At 44.6% G+C, this 12,572-nt stretch overlaps 1 protein-coding gene across 8 annotated transcripts in view; it reads left to right on the forward strand.

The window, feature by feature from the left end:
• The window catches only part of Rabgap1 (RAB GTPase activating protein 1), a 158,793-nt gene extending 154,036 nt beyond the window's left edge, over positions 1-4,757 (forward strand). For 4 of the 8 annotated variants that reach the window (XM_026777425.1, XM_026777422.1, XM_026777427.1 and 1 more), the window contains 4 exons: positions 134-217; positions 635-706; positions 1,775-1,972; positions 3,035-4,757. In XM_026777425.1, the coding sequence (XP_026633226.1) occupies positions 134-217; positions 635-706; positions 1,775-1,972; positions 3,035-3,157 (477 nt within the window). In that variant the 3' untranslated portion in view covers positions 3,158-4,757. The remainder of the gene's footprint in view (positions 1-133; positions 218-634; positions 707-1,774; positions 1,973-3,034) is intronic. The other 4 variants (XM_026777415.1, XM_026777419.1, XM_005345942.3 and 1 more) reach the window with 1 other exon arrangement.
• Positions 4,758-12,572: the final 7,815 nt, after the last annotated feature.

Consider the following 12,572-nt stretch of genomic DNA (forward strand, 5'->3'; position numbering starts at 1 on the left):
AGGAGGAGGAGGAGGAGGAGGGAGAGAGATGGGTGTGGTAAGGGAGGCACTATTTGGAAGGCGCAGCACTACGCAAATAATAACCAAGCTTCCTTTTTCACTTAAAACATTAACTTTTCTTTAATGTGTGCAGTTAAAGGAAATGTGCCGCCGGGAACTTGACAAGGCAGAATCAGAGATTAAAAAAAACAGCTCTATCATTGGTGACTATAAGCAGGTGAGTTTCTTTACACTAAGACCTGGCTGTGTACATGGTGAGGAGACTGCACTCTGGCCTCAGTGCAGCAGCACACTGGCTTCGCGCCCCTCTTAAGAAACCTCAGTCTTACGTGTAAACTAAGCAAGCTGGGAATATTGTTGTTCCCAGTAGGTAGGCATGCTTGGCAAGTGCTAGCATATAGGGGCACATGAATGTTTCAGGTGATCTAAATGTTAACATATCACAATCACAGAACCATACTCAACTCTTCCCTTCTATACCACGGATCTCAAAGGGGCCTATAGAGAACCGTGTAGGCCAATTCCCACCTCACCTGTGCACTCACAGCATATTCCTGGTGCTGATAGAATTTATCTAAAGTCCAACTTATGTAGGTGATAATGAACCAATGTCTGTGGTTTTATGTTTCTTTAGATTTGTTCTCAATTGAGTGAAAGACTGGAGAAGCAGCAGACAGCCAATAAAGTAGAAATTGAGAAAATTCGGGTAAGACTTCTTAACTAAAGAGATTTCATACCCTCTTGTTCATATTATGGCCTATCCTTAACACATAGGTCCAAGTGCATCAGACTGAGAAGTCCAAATAAACTGCCTGTCACAGGCTTAAGCTTGGTACTCAACAGCTTCTTCCATGTCTGTTTCCTCTGGAAGGAGACCAAATGTGCTATGGCTTTTAGATCTCATACTTGGATGCCTATGGTGAACATCACTAGGAAAGCTGCATCAAGTATTGCTTGAGGTGGGGGTTCTTGCTGCCCTGCAGACTCTGCCCTCACACCATAGTTCCAGCCTTTCCTGGTCTTAGTTTATAAAACTGCATTCATCCCAAATTACACTTTCTTTAAACATTTACATCTCTAAATTTGAGGTACGGTTTTGTTTTGGTTTTGGTGGTATAATAGAATTTTTTTCCCAATGGCATCCTTTTTTGGTGAAATGTAAAGTATTTGTGATTGTTTTACATACCTTGTTATTTTTTATTATTTTAAGAGTTTTTTTATGTTTTTAATAATCACAGTTTTTTATTTTTATTATTATGGGTCAGATAAGTGCATTTGAGCACAGGCGCCTATGGAGGGCCCTAGAGCTAGAATTGAAAGAGGTTGTAAACCACCTGATATAGTGCTGAAATCAAACTCAAGTCCTCTATAAGAGCAACGCATGCTCTTAACTACAAGCCATTTCTCCAGCATCTTTATCCAGTTTTGTGCCCTACTTCTTTATACTAGTATTAGTATTTACCCATTCTCCTATATTCTCAAGGCTCCCCTGAACAAGCACAGGCTACCATATCCTACCGTCCCCAGCTGGATAGTATCTCTGTATGCCCAGTTAGTGCAGGTCCTTGTATGTGAGCCTTTCTTCTCTTACCCCAGAACTCCTCACCGTCTACATTGGGTCTGGAACACCAACCAGGTAGTGTCCGAAGTAGGTTTCTGATAGTTTCCCAAAGTAAACAGACTTTTCTGATACTCACAAGACACACTAAGACACAAAGTACTTGACAGGGTACTGCTGTCTTTTGGGTCTTTTCACTTTTGGTGTTCACTCCAGCAAAAGGTAGATGACTGTGACCGCTGCCGAGACTTCTTTAATAAAGAAGGGAGAGTGAAGGGTACCAGCTCAGCCAAGGGGGTTTCAGATGAGGACACGGATGAAGAAAAAGAGACACTCAAGAACCAGCTGCGGGAAATGGAGCTGGAACTGGCCCAGACCAAACTACAGTTGGTAGAAGCCGAGTGCAAGATCCAGGTAACAGCAATTCATTCATGAAGGAGCACACCCTCCATAGCAGCCCAGGTTCCTGATACATACTAGAGACCCCAGAAACGACTTGTGTGGTTTGGTATGTCTTGATCCCCATCACCACTTAAACTTGACCATAGCCCTTCTGGGGAGAACACAATCCTCTTTACCTACCAGAGCATGTTTAACCATTTAGCCTGACTTAAGGATCTGGACTTTAAGAATTACCAAGAGAGTGTCAGTGTTTTTAGTGGGGCATAGAGCAACTGTTTAAAAACTGTAGCTCCCCCATTCAATCTGGGTTAGTAATCTCCCTACACCTCAGGTGTCTCTACAGAAATGAGAGTCCTATTGTTTGTTGGGCTATACTGAGTATAAAAATTATGTAGGATATATTTGGGGATGGGGTCTAAACAAATGCAAACCTTTTTGTCAAAACACTCATCACTTAACTAGTTTTGTGACCTTGGGCATATTTCCTAATTTATATGAGCCTCCAGCCATCCTTATCACTAGGGCATCAGTGGTTCAAGTCTAAAACTTCAGACCAGCTATACCATGTCAGAGGCCATTAGGGACATGTCCATTTTTGTCAGGTTCTGGGAAAGTTCCTCAGTTCTGGGAAAGTTTGTGGGATCGCCCCAGACAATCACAAAAAAAAAAACCAAAACGCCAAGATAGTCTCTAAACTGTGGTCAGAGAACAGACAGAGCAGCTGCAGAAGGACAAGAGCAATGAGCATTCTGGGCTGAGGTAATCACTCAGACCACAACCTAAGGGAGAAGAGGCCTGCCTAGTGAGGAGTCTCAGGAAAGGGATGAAAACCAGGGTCCAGACTGTAAAGCATCTCAAATGCCATACTGAGTGATTTGGATTTATAGGGGATTTAATTAGATGAAGATGTGCCTGACAGTCAATCAGGTGGTTGTAGTAACAGGCTAGGCAAGAAAGGGCTTTACTAGAAAAGCTTCCCGATCCGTAGGCACTGCAAACCTGCCTCAGAAGGATGAGTAAACAGAGCTCTTGGTTCAGCTCTGCAGAGACTCACATTCTCTGTTATCTCTACAGGACTTGGAACACCACTTGGGCCTTGCCCTCAGTGAGGTGCAGGCAGCCAAGAAGACCTGGTTTAACCGCACACTGAGCTCCATAAAGACAGCAACTGGAGTTCAAGGGAAAGAGACATGCTGAGACTAGCTGCTGCCGCCAGACACCTCCAGAAAACACACCACCTTTGGTTGCCTTCTTTGGCCAGATGTGTGATTCTGTGACATGTTCCAGGACCAGAATGTACCTAGCTCAGAGCTGTATAGCAAGTTGGTAGATCAGTGGGCCAGGGCTCTTGCAGCAGGCTGCCAGCCCCACTGATGCTCTGGACATGCACCCGCCTGAGGGCCATCCAGGCCTCTGCCGTGTATGAGCACCTCACCCAGTCAGAGTTGAGGCATCCTACAATGTGTTAGTTTTTTGTTTTCTAAACCCTTTATTTAGCTGGGCGGTGGTGGCGCACGCCTTTAATCCCAGCACTCGGGAGGCAGAGGCAGGTGGATCTCTGCGAGTTCGAGGCCAGCCTGGTCTACAAGAGCTAGTTCCAGGACAGGAACCAAAAGCTACGGAGAAACCCTGTCTCGAAAAATAAAAAATAAATAAAAAAATAAACCCTTTATTTAAAAAGACAAGAAAAAAATACATACATACATACTTTATCCTTTAGGTTAGGGGCAGGGGTTCAGTGCTGGCAGAAGTCCCCAGAGAGACAAGAAGCACTTTGTTTGAGTAGAAGAGCTTTGTAGTAATGGCTCAAGTCACTTAATTTTGTTAATCAGTATAGTGCACAGGTTTTGATTTGGCATTATTCACATTTCTGAGCAATTCTATGCAACCCTCATAGTGCTGTCTTTTTTTCTTTTTTTTTTTTTTAAAGCATTAGCTGCCAGAACAACTTCAGAAGGCTGGCATGGGCCACATGACTGTGAGACTGAATCAATCATGATGTGGACAGCTCTTACTTTGTTTAATGTGTCCTGTGTACATATGTGTGTGTATGTATTAGTATAAATATATAGATATATATATATATATAAATACCTTTCCCAGTACCCTGCACTGACAGTGTTTAAATCCCAGACTCAGCCGATAATTAGTTCCACTGCCGTCTGTGGTTATGGAGCACTTCCTGTTCTTTCTGCCATTGTGGGAGCTGGCAAGAGCTCCTTCACCTCTAATGTTTGCACAAGTGAGGAAGACTGAGCTGTGTATGCACACACTATATGGTCCTACTTCCTGGCCTGTGGATCTCACTGGTCAGATGGGCTGCAGAGTCTTACTTCAAAAGCTATAGTGGTTTTAGCACTTTTTTTTAATTAAAAAACAAAACCTTTTGACTTAATTTATGTGGCGATCTGCTGACAAGCAGTCTGAGAGGGGTTCATTCTTTCTGCCCTTTGGAGGTGGCATGGGTTTGTATATAAGGACTCTTGAGTCGTTTTCTCTTTCCCTGTTGGCTTTACTAATGCTTGATGAGAGATCTACAGTGGGGAGATAACAAGTGGCCAACCCTTCCCCATACCATCCCCCACCACTTCCAGTGTCTGTCTTGTTCAGTTAGTTACCACACCAGCTGTAAGCCCATCTAAAACTAGGTGTGTGGACATTGTGCTAGGATAGTTTGTGCGTCAACTTTATGAACTGAAATATAAACCAGTAAAATTGTATTACTATTTCTTTTGTTCGTTTTAACAGCATATTCATTAAATATTTTGGTACAAACGGCATTGCTTTGTACAAAGCAGTTTTATGATTTGCGTGTTCTTTTCCCATCCTCCAGCACCAGTCATGACCTGCATGTGCTGCCACATGCGCACATCAGGCAGAGCTGAGATGTGTCAACCACATGTGGGAAGAACACAGAGGTCCAGCTTGTTGGATTTAAGAAAGAGATGGGTGCGTGTGGCCCTCCATGAGTAGTACAGTGCTATGGTTGACAGGTGAGATAGTCCAGTGCTTAAAATCTATGGAAGGTTTTCCCAAGAAGAAGGCAGAATTATGTTTGGAAAGGCAATTCATCTCATCAGTTGGAGATGGGAGAGGGAATAGCAAAGGGCTGGTGGTACTGGGAGGGAAGTAGAGTTAGCTCGAACACCTGGGCCCTGGGATACTTGTTTAGCCATAGGCAAAGCAGTGGCAAGGGCAGAGATGTCTTTACTGAGGCTCCTTACTCTCTGGCTGATCCTTTTAACATCTACATCCTATGGATGCAGGTACCCAGGCCCTCTATTAACACTCTTTAATCCTCACTTCTCTAAATATGAGTATTACTGCTTTTCTACCATGCCACCCAACTCTGCTGTTACCCAGACCTTCAGAACCACCATAAACTGTCTGAGTGGCCCCTGCCTGGCTTGCCTACCTAACTGCTAATCCTTGGGCCCTGCCTGGGATAGGCGCTCTTAGAGAAGCCTGGACGATGGCTCCAGAGCACAGTTGAGACCATACAGGGTGGAGGACATACTTCTGGGGTCCACATTTGCTGGCTAGCTAGCTCCATACTTTACCTGGCTCAAGGGTCCCATGTCCAGAAGTGTATCTTGGCAGAAATCTCCATCTTAAAGCTATACCATCTGAGAAAGGAACCCCCATACAGCAATCAATCTTAGTATTTGGGACTACAGTAACTCCAATAAGAATCTTGAATTGGCAAAATGCTTTACAGTTGTGGGACATGTTGCTGTACCGCTGAAGGTCTGTAAAGGAGACAAGAAGGTGGGGGACACAACTATGCAGGAACAGATAGGGATTTGCTGTGCAGAAGCAGAACAATGTTTAGGAAGGAGAGTGAGTCTGTAAGTCAGGTGGAGGCCCAGGCAAAGGAACCTCAAAGTAGTGGGGAACTACTGGAGATATTAAAGGCAGTTTGCATTTTGGGAAGTTCCCTGCTGATTAAAAAAATGGAAAGAGAAAGTAGGGTGTGCGCAGAGGTGGCAGAATAGAATGAATGAGAAAAGGAGTCAGTAAAACTTCATGACCCAGAAACACTACGAAGATCAATTTGACTTCTCAGGGTTTGGGTCCTACATGGCCTTGGACAGAAGGCTGGAGATGTCTGAGTCATCTAATAACACAACACTTCTCCATTTCAACAGCTTTGGATACTGATGCTGTCCTGTGTGACAGTGTTCAGCACACCCTATGACTTGTAACTTAACCAGGGCTGGGGGAGCACAGCAATGTGGAGAGAAAGCGAGGAACAAACAGAGGTCTAAGAACAGCTACACAAGTGACAGGTGTCACAGGTGAAGAAGGTTTGTTAGTGAGATAGGAAGCAGCATTATTAAGCTGTTGGTGAGGCAGATCCAGAAAAGGAGTGTTGCAGTCAGCGCTACTAGGGTGTAGCAAGGGCAGGAGGCAACAAGACTAAACAGGCAAACAGTTAAGATGGCTAGGATGGAACGTGGACAGACAATGAACAGGTCAGGCAGTTAAGAGCTGGAAGTTGGCTTGCTTTCTGTGCTCAAGGGTAGTAATAAATACAATCTACAGCCTGAAAAGCAAATATCTTGGTCAGCCCCTTGTCAGGTATTCTCAGGAGGAAAAGGCTCACAAGGCTAGGCAAGAGCTCTGAAGTGTTAAGCTAAGTAGGAGAGGAAGACCAGTCTAAGAGGAGTGAGGAAAAGAATACACACAAACACCAACTAAGCCTAGACTACCACATGCCCAAGTGAATGACTACACGTAACCAACAACAGAGCCTTTGTGAAGGGGCATTGTGGTGAGTGACAGGAGAGAGTCAGTCTCCTCACTATTCAGAGTGTCATATGCTATGTCATATGATCTTCTAAGATTCACTGAGGGGAGGGGTCAAGCCATAATCTAGAGCAGACAAGATTAAAACCATACAAAATGACTGGGTGCTGGCTCAAAGAATAAAGGGCATAAGCATTGGGCTCTCTACCCTCCTATTTCATAATAGGAGAAATCAGGGTTCATAGAAGGGCCTAGACAAGGCCACACAGTTGGAATGTTACCTTGCAGTTCTTTTTTTTTTTTTTAAATATTTATTTGTTTGGTATACAATATTCTGTCTGAAGGCCAGAAGAGGGCACCAGACCTCGTTACAGATGGTTGTGAGCCACCATGTGGTTGCCCGGAATTGAACTCAGGACCCCTGGAAGAGCAGGCAGTACTCTTAACCACTGAGCCATCTCTCCCACCCTACCCTGCAGTTCTAACTCCTGGCAGAGGGGAGGAGATATACCATACCTGTATGCTGCCCAGGTGGTCTCTTCACTAGATGCATATCACATGGAAATGAGCACATCCCCATTCTACCTTTCTCTGCCTGCCTCATGGGGGTTGCTGAGTTACCCCCTGCAGGATGCTCTTGACTGGCATCATACATTTATCTTCTACTCCTTCCTTCCCTGGTTCCCTAATAAACTTTTGCTGTGGGCTGAGCCCCGTGCCCATTACAGAAGAATGCAACTGTGGTAGAAACAGGCTGGCTCTTCTAAGTCCCTCCCAGTAAGGCTGCTGGCAGAGTTCACGGTGATGATGTGCAGAGAAAGCATTGGTCCTTAAGTTATATGGTGCTTCAAGACGTGAGACCCAATGCCACTGTCTACTTACCTAACTGCTGGGCCAGGTGACACAGTGGTCTCAAAGTGGCTGCTAGAAGAAGAGCTTCAACCACCTCTGGAGTCAGACTGCTTGATGCTGCCCTGTTGAAATTGTAGTCCTCTGTTTCTGGTAATGCTCAAGTCTTGCCAATCCATGGGACCGTTGTAAGGGTTACAAGTGAGGGATGCAAAAAGGTTTAGATTGCACACCTGATGTGACATGACTTACCACTTGGAGCCAATTAGAAGTTTAACATGGCAAAAACTGTACAGGACCTGGGCCCATAGCCCAAATCACTGGCTATCTCAGAACACACAATCAGTCTCCTCCGAGTGAGGTGAAAAACCTCTAATGTGAAGAAGTTTGTCTTACAGGCCCAGAAAGCAAGTGGAGCTTGCATTTCATTGTTTTATTGATATGTCTCTGTGTGTTTGGGTATGTATATATGTGCAGATGCCCACAGTGGCCAGAAGAAGGCAGTGGATCCACTGGAGTCAGAGTTAAAGCAATTGGGAGATGCTGGGAACTGAACCCTCTAAAAGAACAGTGAGCTCTTTTTAACCACTGAGCCATCTCTACAGCTGGCACTGGAACTTTTCAGCAGATTGAGTCCTGCACAGAATAGTTCATCCATTCCTATTTTACACATAGCATTTATTTTTATTCATTCAAATGGAAAAGAAATGCAACATGTCAAGGCATTACAAACCACAGCGCCAGACAAAGGGGTCAGTCTATGGCAGAGTCCAACATAGTCAACACAAAAGAGCCACAGTGTGGGTGCTGCTTGCAGGGCTCAGAGCAGCAGGGTCCCTTTGGATGAAGGCCAGGCATCTCTGGGCGAGGCACTGATGATAGTCCACACATGCAGGCTGCTGCTTCAACCACGGCGACACTTGTAACAAGTCCAGAGTCTGTATGTTACCATAGGCCCAGAAGGCATGGGGCAGTCCATGATGCTTGTGGTTTCCAGTGTTTAACACTATACATCTTGAAGTTATTGCCAAAGACTTTACACTGCAAATTATAGTATTTACACTGTGTACTTGGGGAAAATAGTAAATACAAATGGATATTTTAAACAGACTCCTAAGCACAAACTTGACCAACATCAGACTGGAGTCTTACATGGAGAAAAATGTCACCTGTAATTCTGCAATAAACAGGTTTCCCCCTCCTTAAACCAGCAAAGTGCTTGCCAAGGTCTTGGTGTGTTTCCTGGGATACAGAGCTTTGGACAAGATATAAGGATGTTCTGCCTCACCTGGCAGTGTCTACAACTGAGCGTGCTTTCCAGGCACAGGAATATGGGTAGTTAAGCACCTCCACACCACTATGGTGTGGCCTGCCACTGAAAAGCTGCCATGTGAGCCAAGTGAGCTAGGAGGGTGTCAACACTCTGAATCCTTCTTAGATGTCTTGTGAAGGGTGAATGCTACCCAGTGGCACCAGGTTAGCCTAATATTAGAGAAGGGACTGATGCATCTGGTGGCAGCACTTCTGTCCTTAGGCTAAGTAACAGTAGAGTACTTGTAGGATGTGGGCTTACCTGGCTCACATCCAAATCCTCCTTCACAGATGGATGCCAGCACTACCTTGAGGGTCAGCTGGGACATGATTATATCCAGGGGATAAGATTACTTAGATCCTGTGTCTTGTTACTGATTCACTAAACCAGAGTAAGAAGGTATGCTCAGCCAGGAAAGGTGAAGCACATCAACCACTCAGAGGAAGGCAAGGAGCCAGAAACTAGAAAAGCAACTTTCTTTCGAGGCCAGCCTGGTCTACAAGAGCTAGTTCCAGGACAGGAACCAAAAAGCTATGGAGAAACCCTGTCTCCAAAAAATCCAAAAAGAAAAAAAAGAAAAGAAAAGCAACTTTCTGATTTACAGGAAGAACCTTAAAGGCAGTCTAACCACTCCTAACCACCTAACATTGTCCTTACTTAGGTCTCATTTTCTTGATCACTCAACAAGGAATGAAAACTTTTCTGGCTCCCCATAGGTACAGCATAAAGAGTTAGGGGCAGAGGTTTTTCTGTTTTGTTTTGTTTTTTAATTTTGACAATTATCTTTTTCCCAAAGTACAAAAACAAACAGATGGCATTAAGCTTATAACTGAAGACTAGGACATACTTGACAGGCATCTCTATCACTGACTAACAGTGCCAGATGACAAGAACCAACAGCCTGTCAGGCTAGAACACAGCACAGGACTTGGCTGCCAAATAGAAGGATATTCCTGGTATCAGCTATGAACAGAGTATAGACTCTTTACCAAAGGTAGAGCCAATCTCCATGTACTTCATGCACAAATCAATTTCCCTTCCACGAACCTAGAAAGTTCTCTAGAAAAATGCAAGTTCCTTTTACTATCAGCCTTAGAGCTACACCACATCTCCAAGACATGACCAGGCAGCAAAATCAAAGGCAGTACAGCCCTACAAAGCAAAAGTTCTCAACCTGTGGGTCAAGATCACCTTGACAAACTATCTCCAAAATACCCTATTTATATTATGACTAATAATAGTAGCAAAATTAGTTATGGAGTAGCAATGAAAGTAATTTTCTGGTTGGGGGTCACCACAACATGAGGAACAGTATTAAAGGGTTGAAACATTACAAGGGTTGAGAACCACTGCTCTAGAGGCAGCTAAGCAAGACTGAAGCTTGTCTCTGAGACACACCACCTTGCAGAATTCCTGCAGATCACAAAATCTTACTGAGAACAAGCTGTTGCTGCTGGAACTTTCTAGGTGAAAGCTGCTTTCAACTGGGTTAAAAACTGCCCTAAGGAAAGTACCTGGAGGAGGGAAGAGGGATTCCAAGGAGCACCCAAATCTACAAGGCCTGGCCTGAAGTGAGTCTGCATTCCATACAGCTTCATTGCCCCGTGATTTGGTTCAGAAGTGAGGATGGGGGGAGGGGGGAGTAGGGACGACATGGGACATGACAACAGGACTGGTGTCTATCAGTTTACCCTCACACACACAGGCCCCAAGCCAAAACTGGCCCAAATACAAAAAAGGGCAAGGCCAAAGAAACATTGTTAGTAATCTTTAGGCTCATAAGAAAGAAAATGTCTCAGTGCTACCTTATCACAAGAGACCGTGGCAAGAAAACCTTCCAATGCTCCAGCTGCATTTTCCACCCTAATCCCAAGAGCTCCTTGCCCCTTGATAGTCTAGTACACACAAAATGGAAAGGCATAATTTGTAGTTTCAGGCATGATCTACCATAATCAGAATGACATTACTCAAGGTGATGTGTCTGTAGCCACTTTACCCTCCTGAACTCATCTGTTGACTGCTCACTACCCAGACCACAGTCCATACCTTTTAGACTGTCACCAAGCGTGTCCCAATCTAGCCCAAGTACCTCTGGGCAACATAAAAGTTGTAGCTGTGACACAACCTCTCTACTGGACCATACCACCCTCTAGCTCCAGCTCCACAGCTGCTGCCTCCTTGGGCATTCCCCACTCCATCTTCCTCCTCGGAGAGAGCCTGAACCCTGTTGTTGCACTCTTTGGACAGCAGTTTGCACCTCACTTCCTGCTGACAGAATCTGTGCCTCACTTATCCTCAGTACTTACCCAGGACAGCTCAGGAAGCTGCCGCAGGACAAATGTAAAGGGTAAATAACCTCTACCGACTAAAGCCAGGGCTGACCTCTGGCCTGGTATATAACTAATATGTGATTGGACACAGCCGCATTTACCAATGCCCAGATTTTCATTTTAACAAATGGGAAGGTGACATCTTTGTGGCCCTGGAGTTCTCATTACTCAAAGACTGATAGGCTTGGTGTCGCAGATACCTTCCAAAGCTTTGACCTAAGGCCTTCAAACAGCAGCTACCTTCAGTTCTAGTCCCCAGCAGAGCTACAGAAACTCAATGATGCTGAAGCCCATCCTGACCTCATCACTACTACTTGCAAGACCCTAGTTGTGAATCAATCCTCCCCAAAAAATTCCAGCACTGAAAAGGATGCACCTCATTGTCATTCCCACATGGCTTTCTGTCCATGACACAAGAGACTAACATAGATGAAACCCAGAGCAAACCCTTCAGTAACCACATAGCTTTATCCCTCCTTAAGAACTTCTGTAAAGGGGCTGGAGAGATGGCTCAGTGGTTAAGAGCATTGCCTGCTTCCAAAGGTCCTGAGTTCAATTCCTCTTCTGGCCTACATACAGACAGAATATTGTATACATAATAAACAAATATTTTTTTAAAAAAAGAACCTCTGTAAAGAAGATGCACCTTAAAAAAAAAAAAAAGAAGATGCACCTTCCCACTAGTTAACAGCTATACTCTATAGACACTGAATCCCAAAAAGCACTAATCCTTTCACAGGTTAAAATTGTTTTAATTAAAAAAAATTCTAAATGAAATCAAAAGACAGACCCCCAGTAAAAGGGAATATCCAGTATCTATCATAGTTGTGTTTAGCAAGCACTGTAAAAACAAAAGAGTAAGGATGATAACTGACATGCTTCAAATCTGTCTGCCTGATGTCAAGATCATTGTGCCTAGAGCCCCAGTGAAGCCCAGTTGGAGACTGCCCTTGCTCCATCCACCTCAGTGGATCTGAACTCTAATCTGAACAGTACCTTTCTGCTCAGAGGCAGCACTACTCCCTGATGGGACTGCTTATGCAGATCAGCTGCAGGCCCAGTTCAGTGCAACAGAGAAGCCAGGACCCCAGCTCTGCTAGCTCTAGCTATTCCCTTCATCCTTATCTGGGCAAGTCAATAGCCTCTTCCTCCCTCTTCTCATCAACCATGATTATAGGTTCTTGGGTTTCTAAATGGCCTTCCACAATTTTCTCACCACACTGGAGAATGGTAATCACAAAGGGCATAGCACCCAGGATTCTTTTTACAAAGTAGCTCTAAAAATATACCTCCAATATACGCTCTCATCTGAGGAACCATTCCAGCCCTTATGCCAAGGCATTCACAAAGCCTAGCAGACTGCACACAGGCA

The sequence above is a fragment of the Microtus ochrogaster genome, chromosome 4 (assembly GCF_000317375.1).
Source record: "Microtus ochrogaster isolate Prairie Vole_2 chromosome 4, MicOch1.0, whole genome shotgun sequence".
Classification (NCBI taxonomy): domain Eukaryota; kingdom Metazoa; phylum Chordata; class Mammalia; order Rodentia; family Cricetidae; genus Microtus; species Microtus ochrogaster.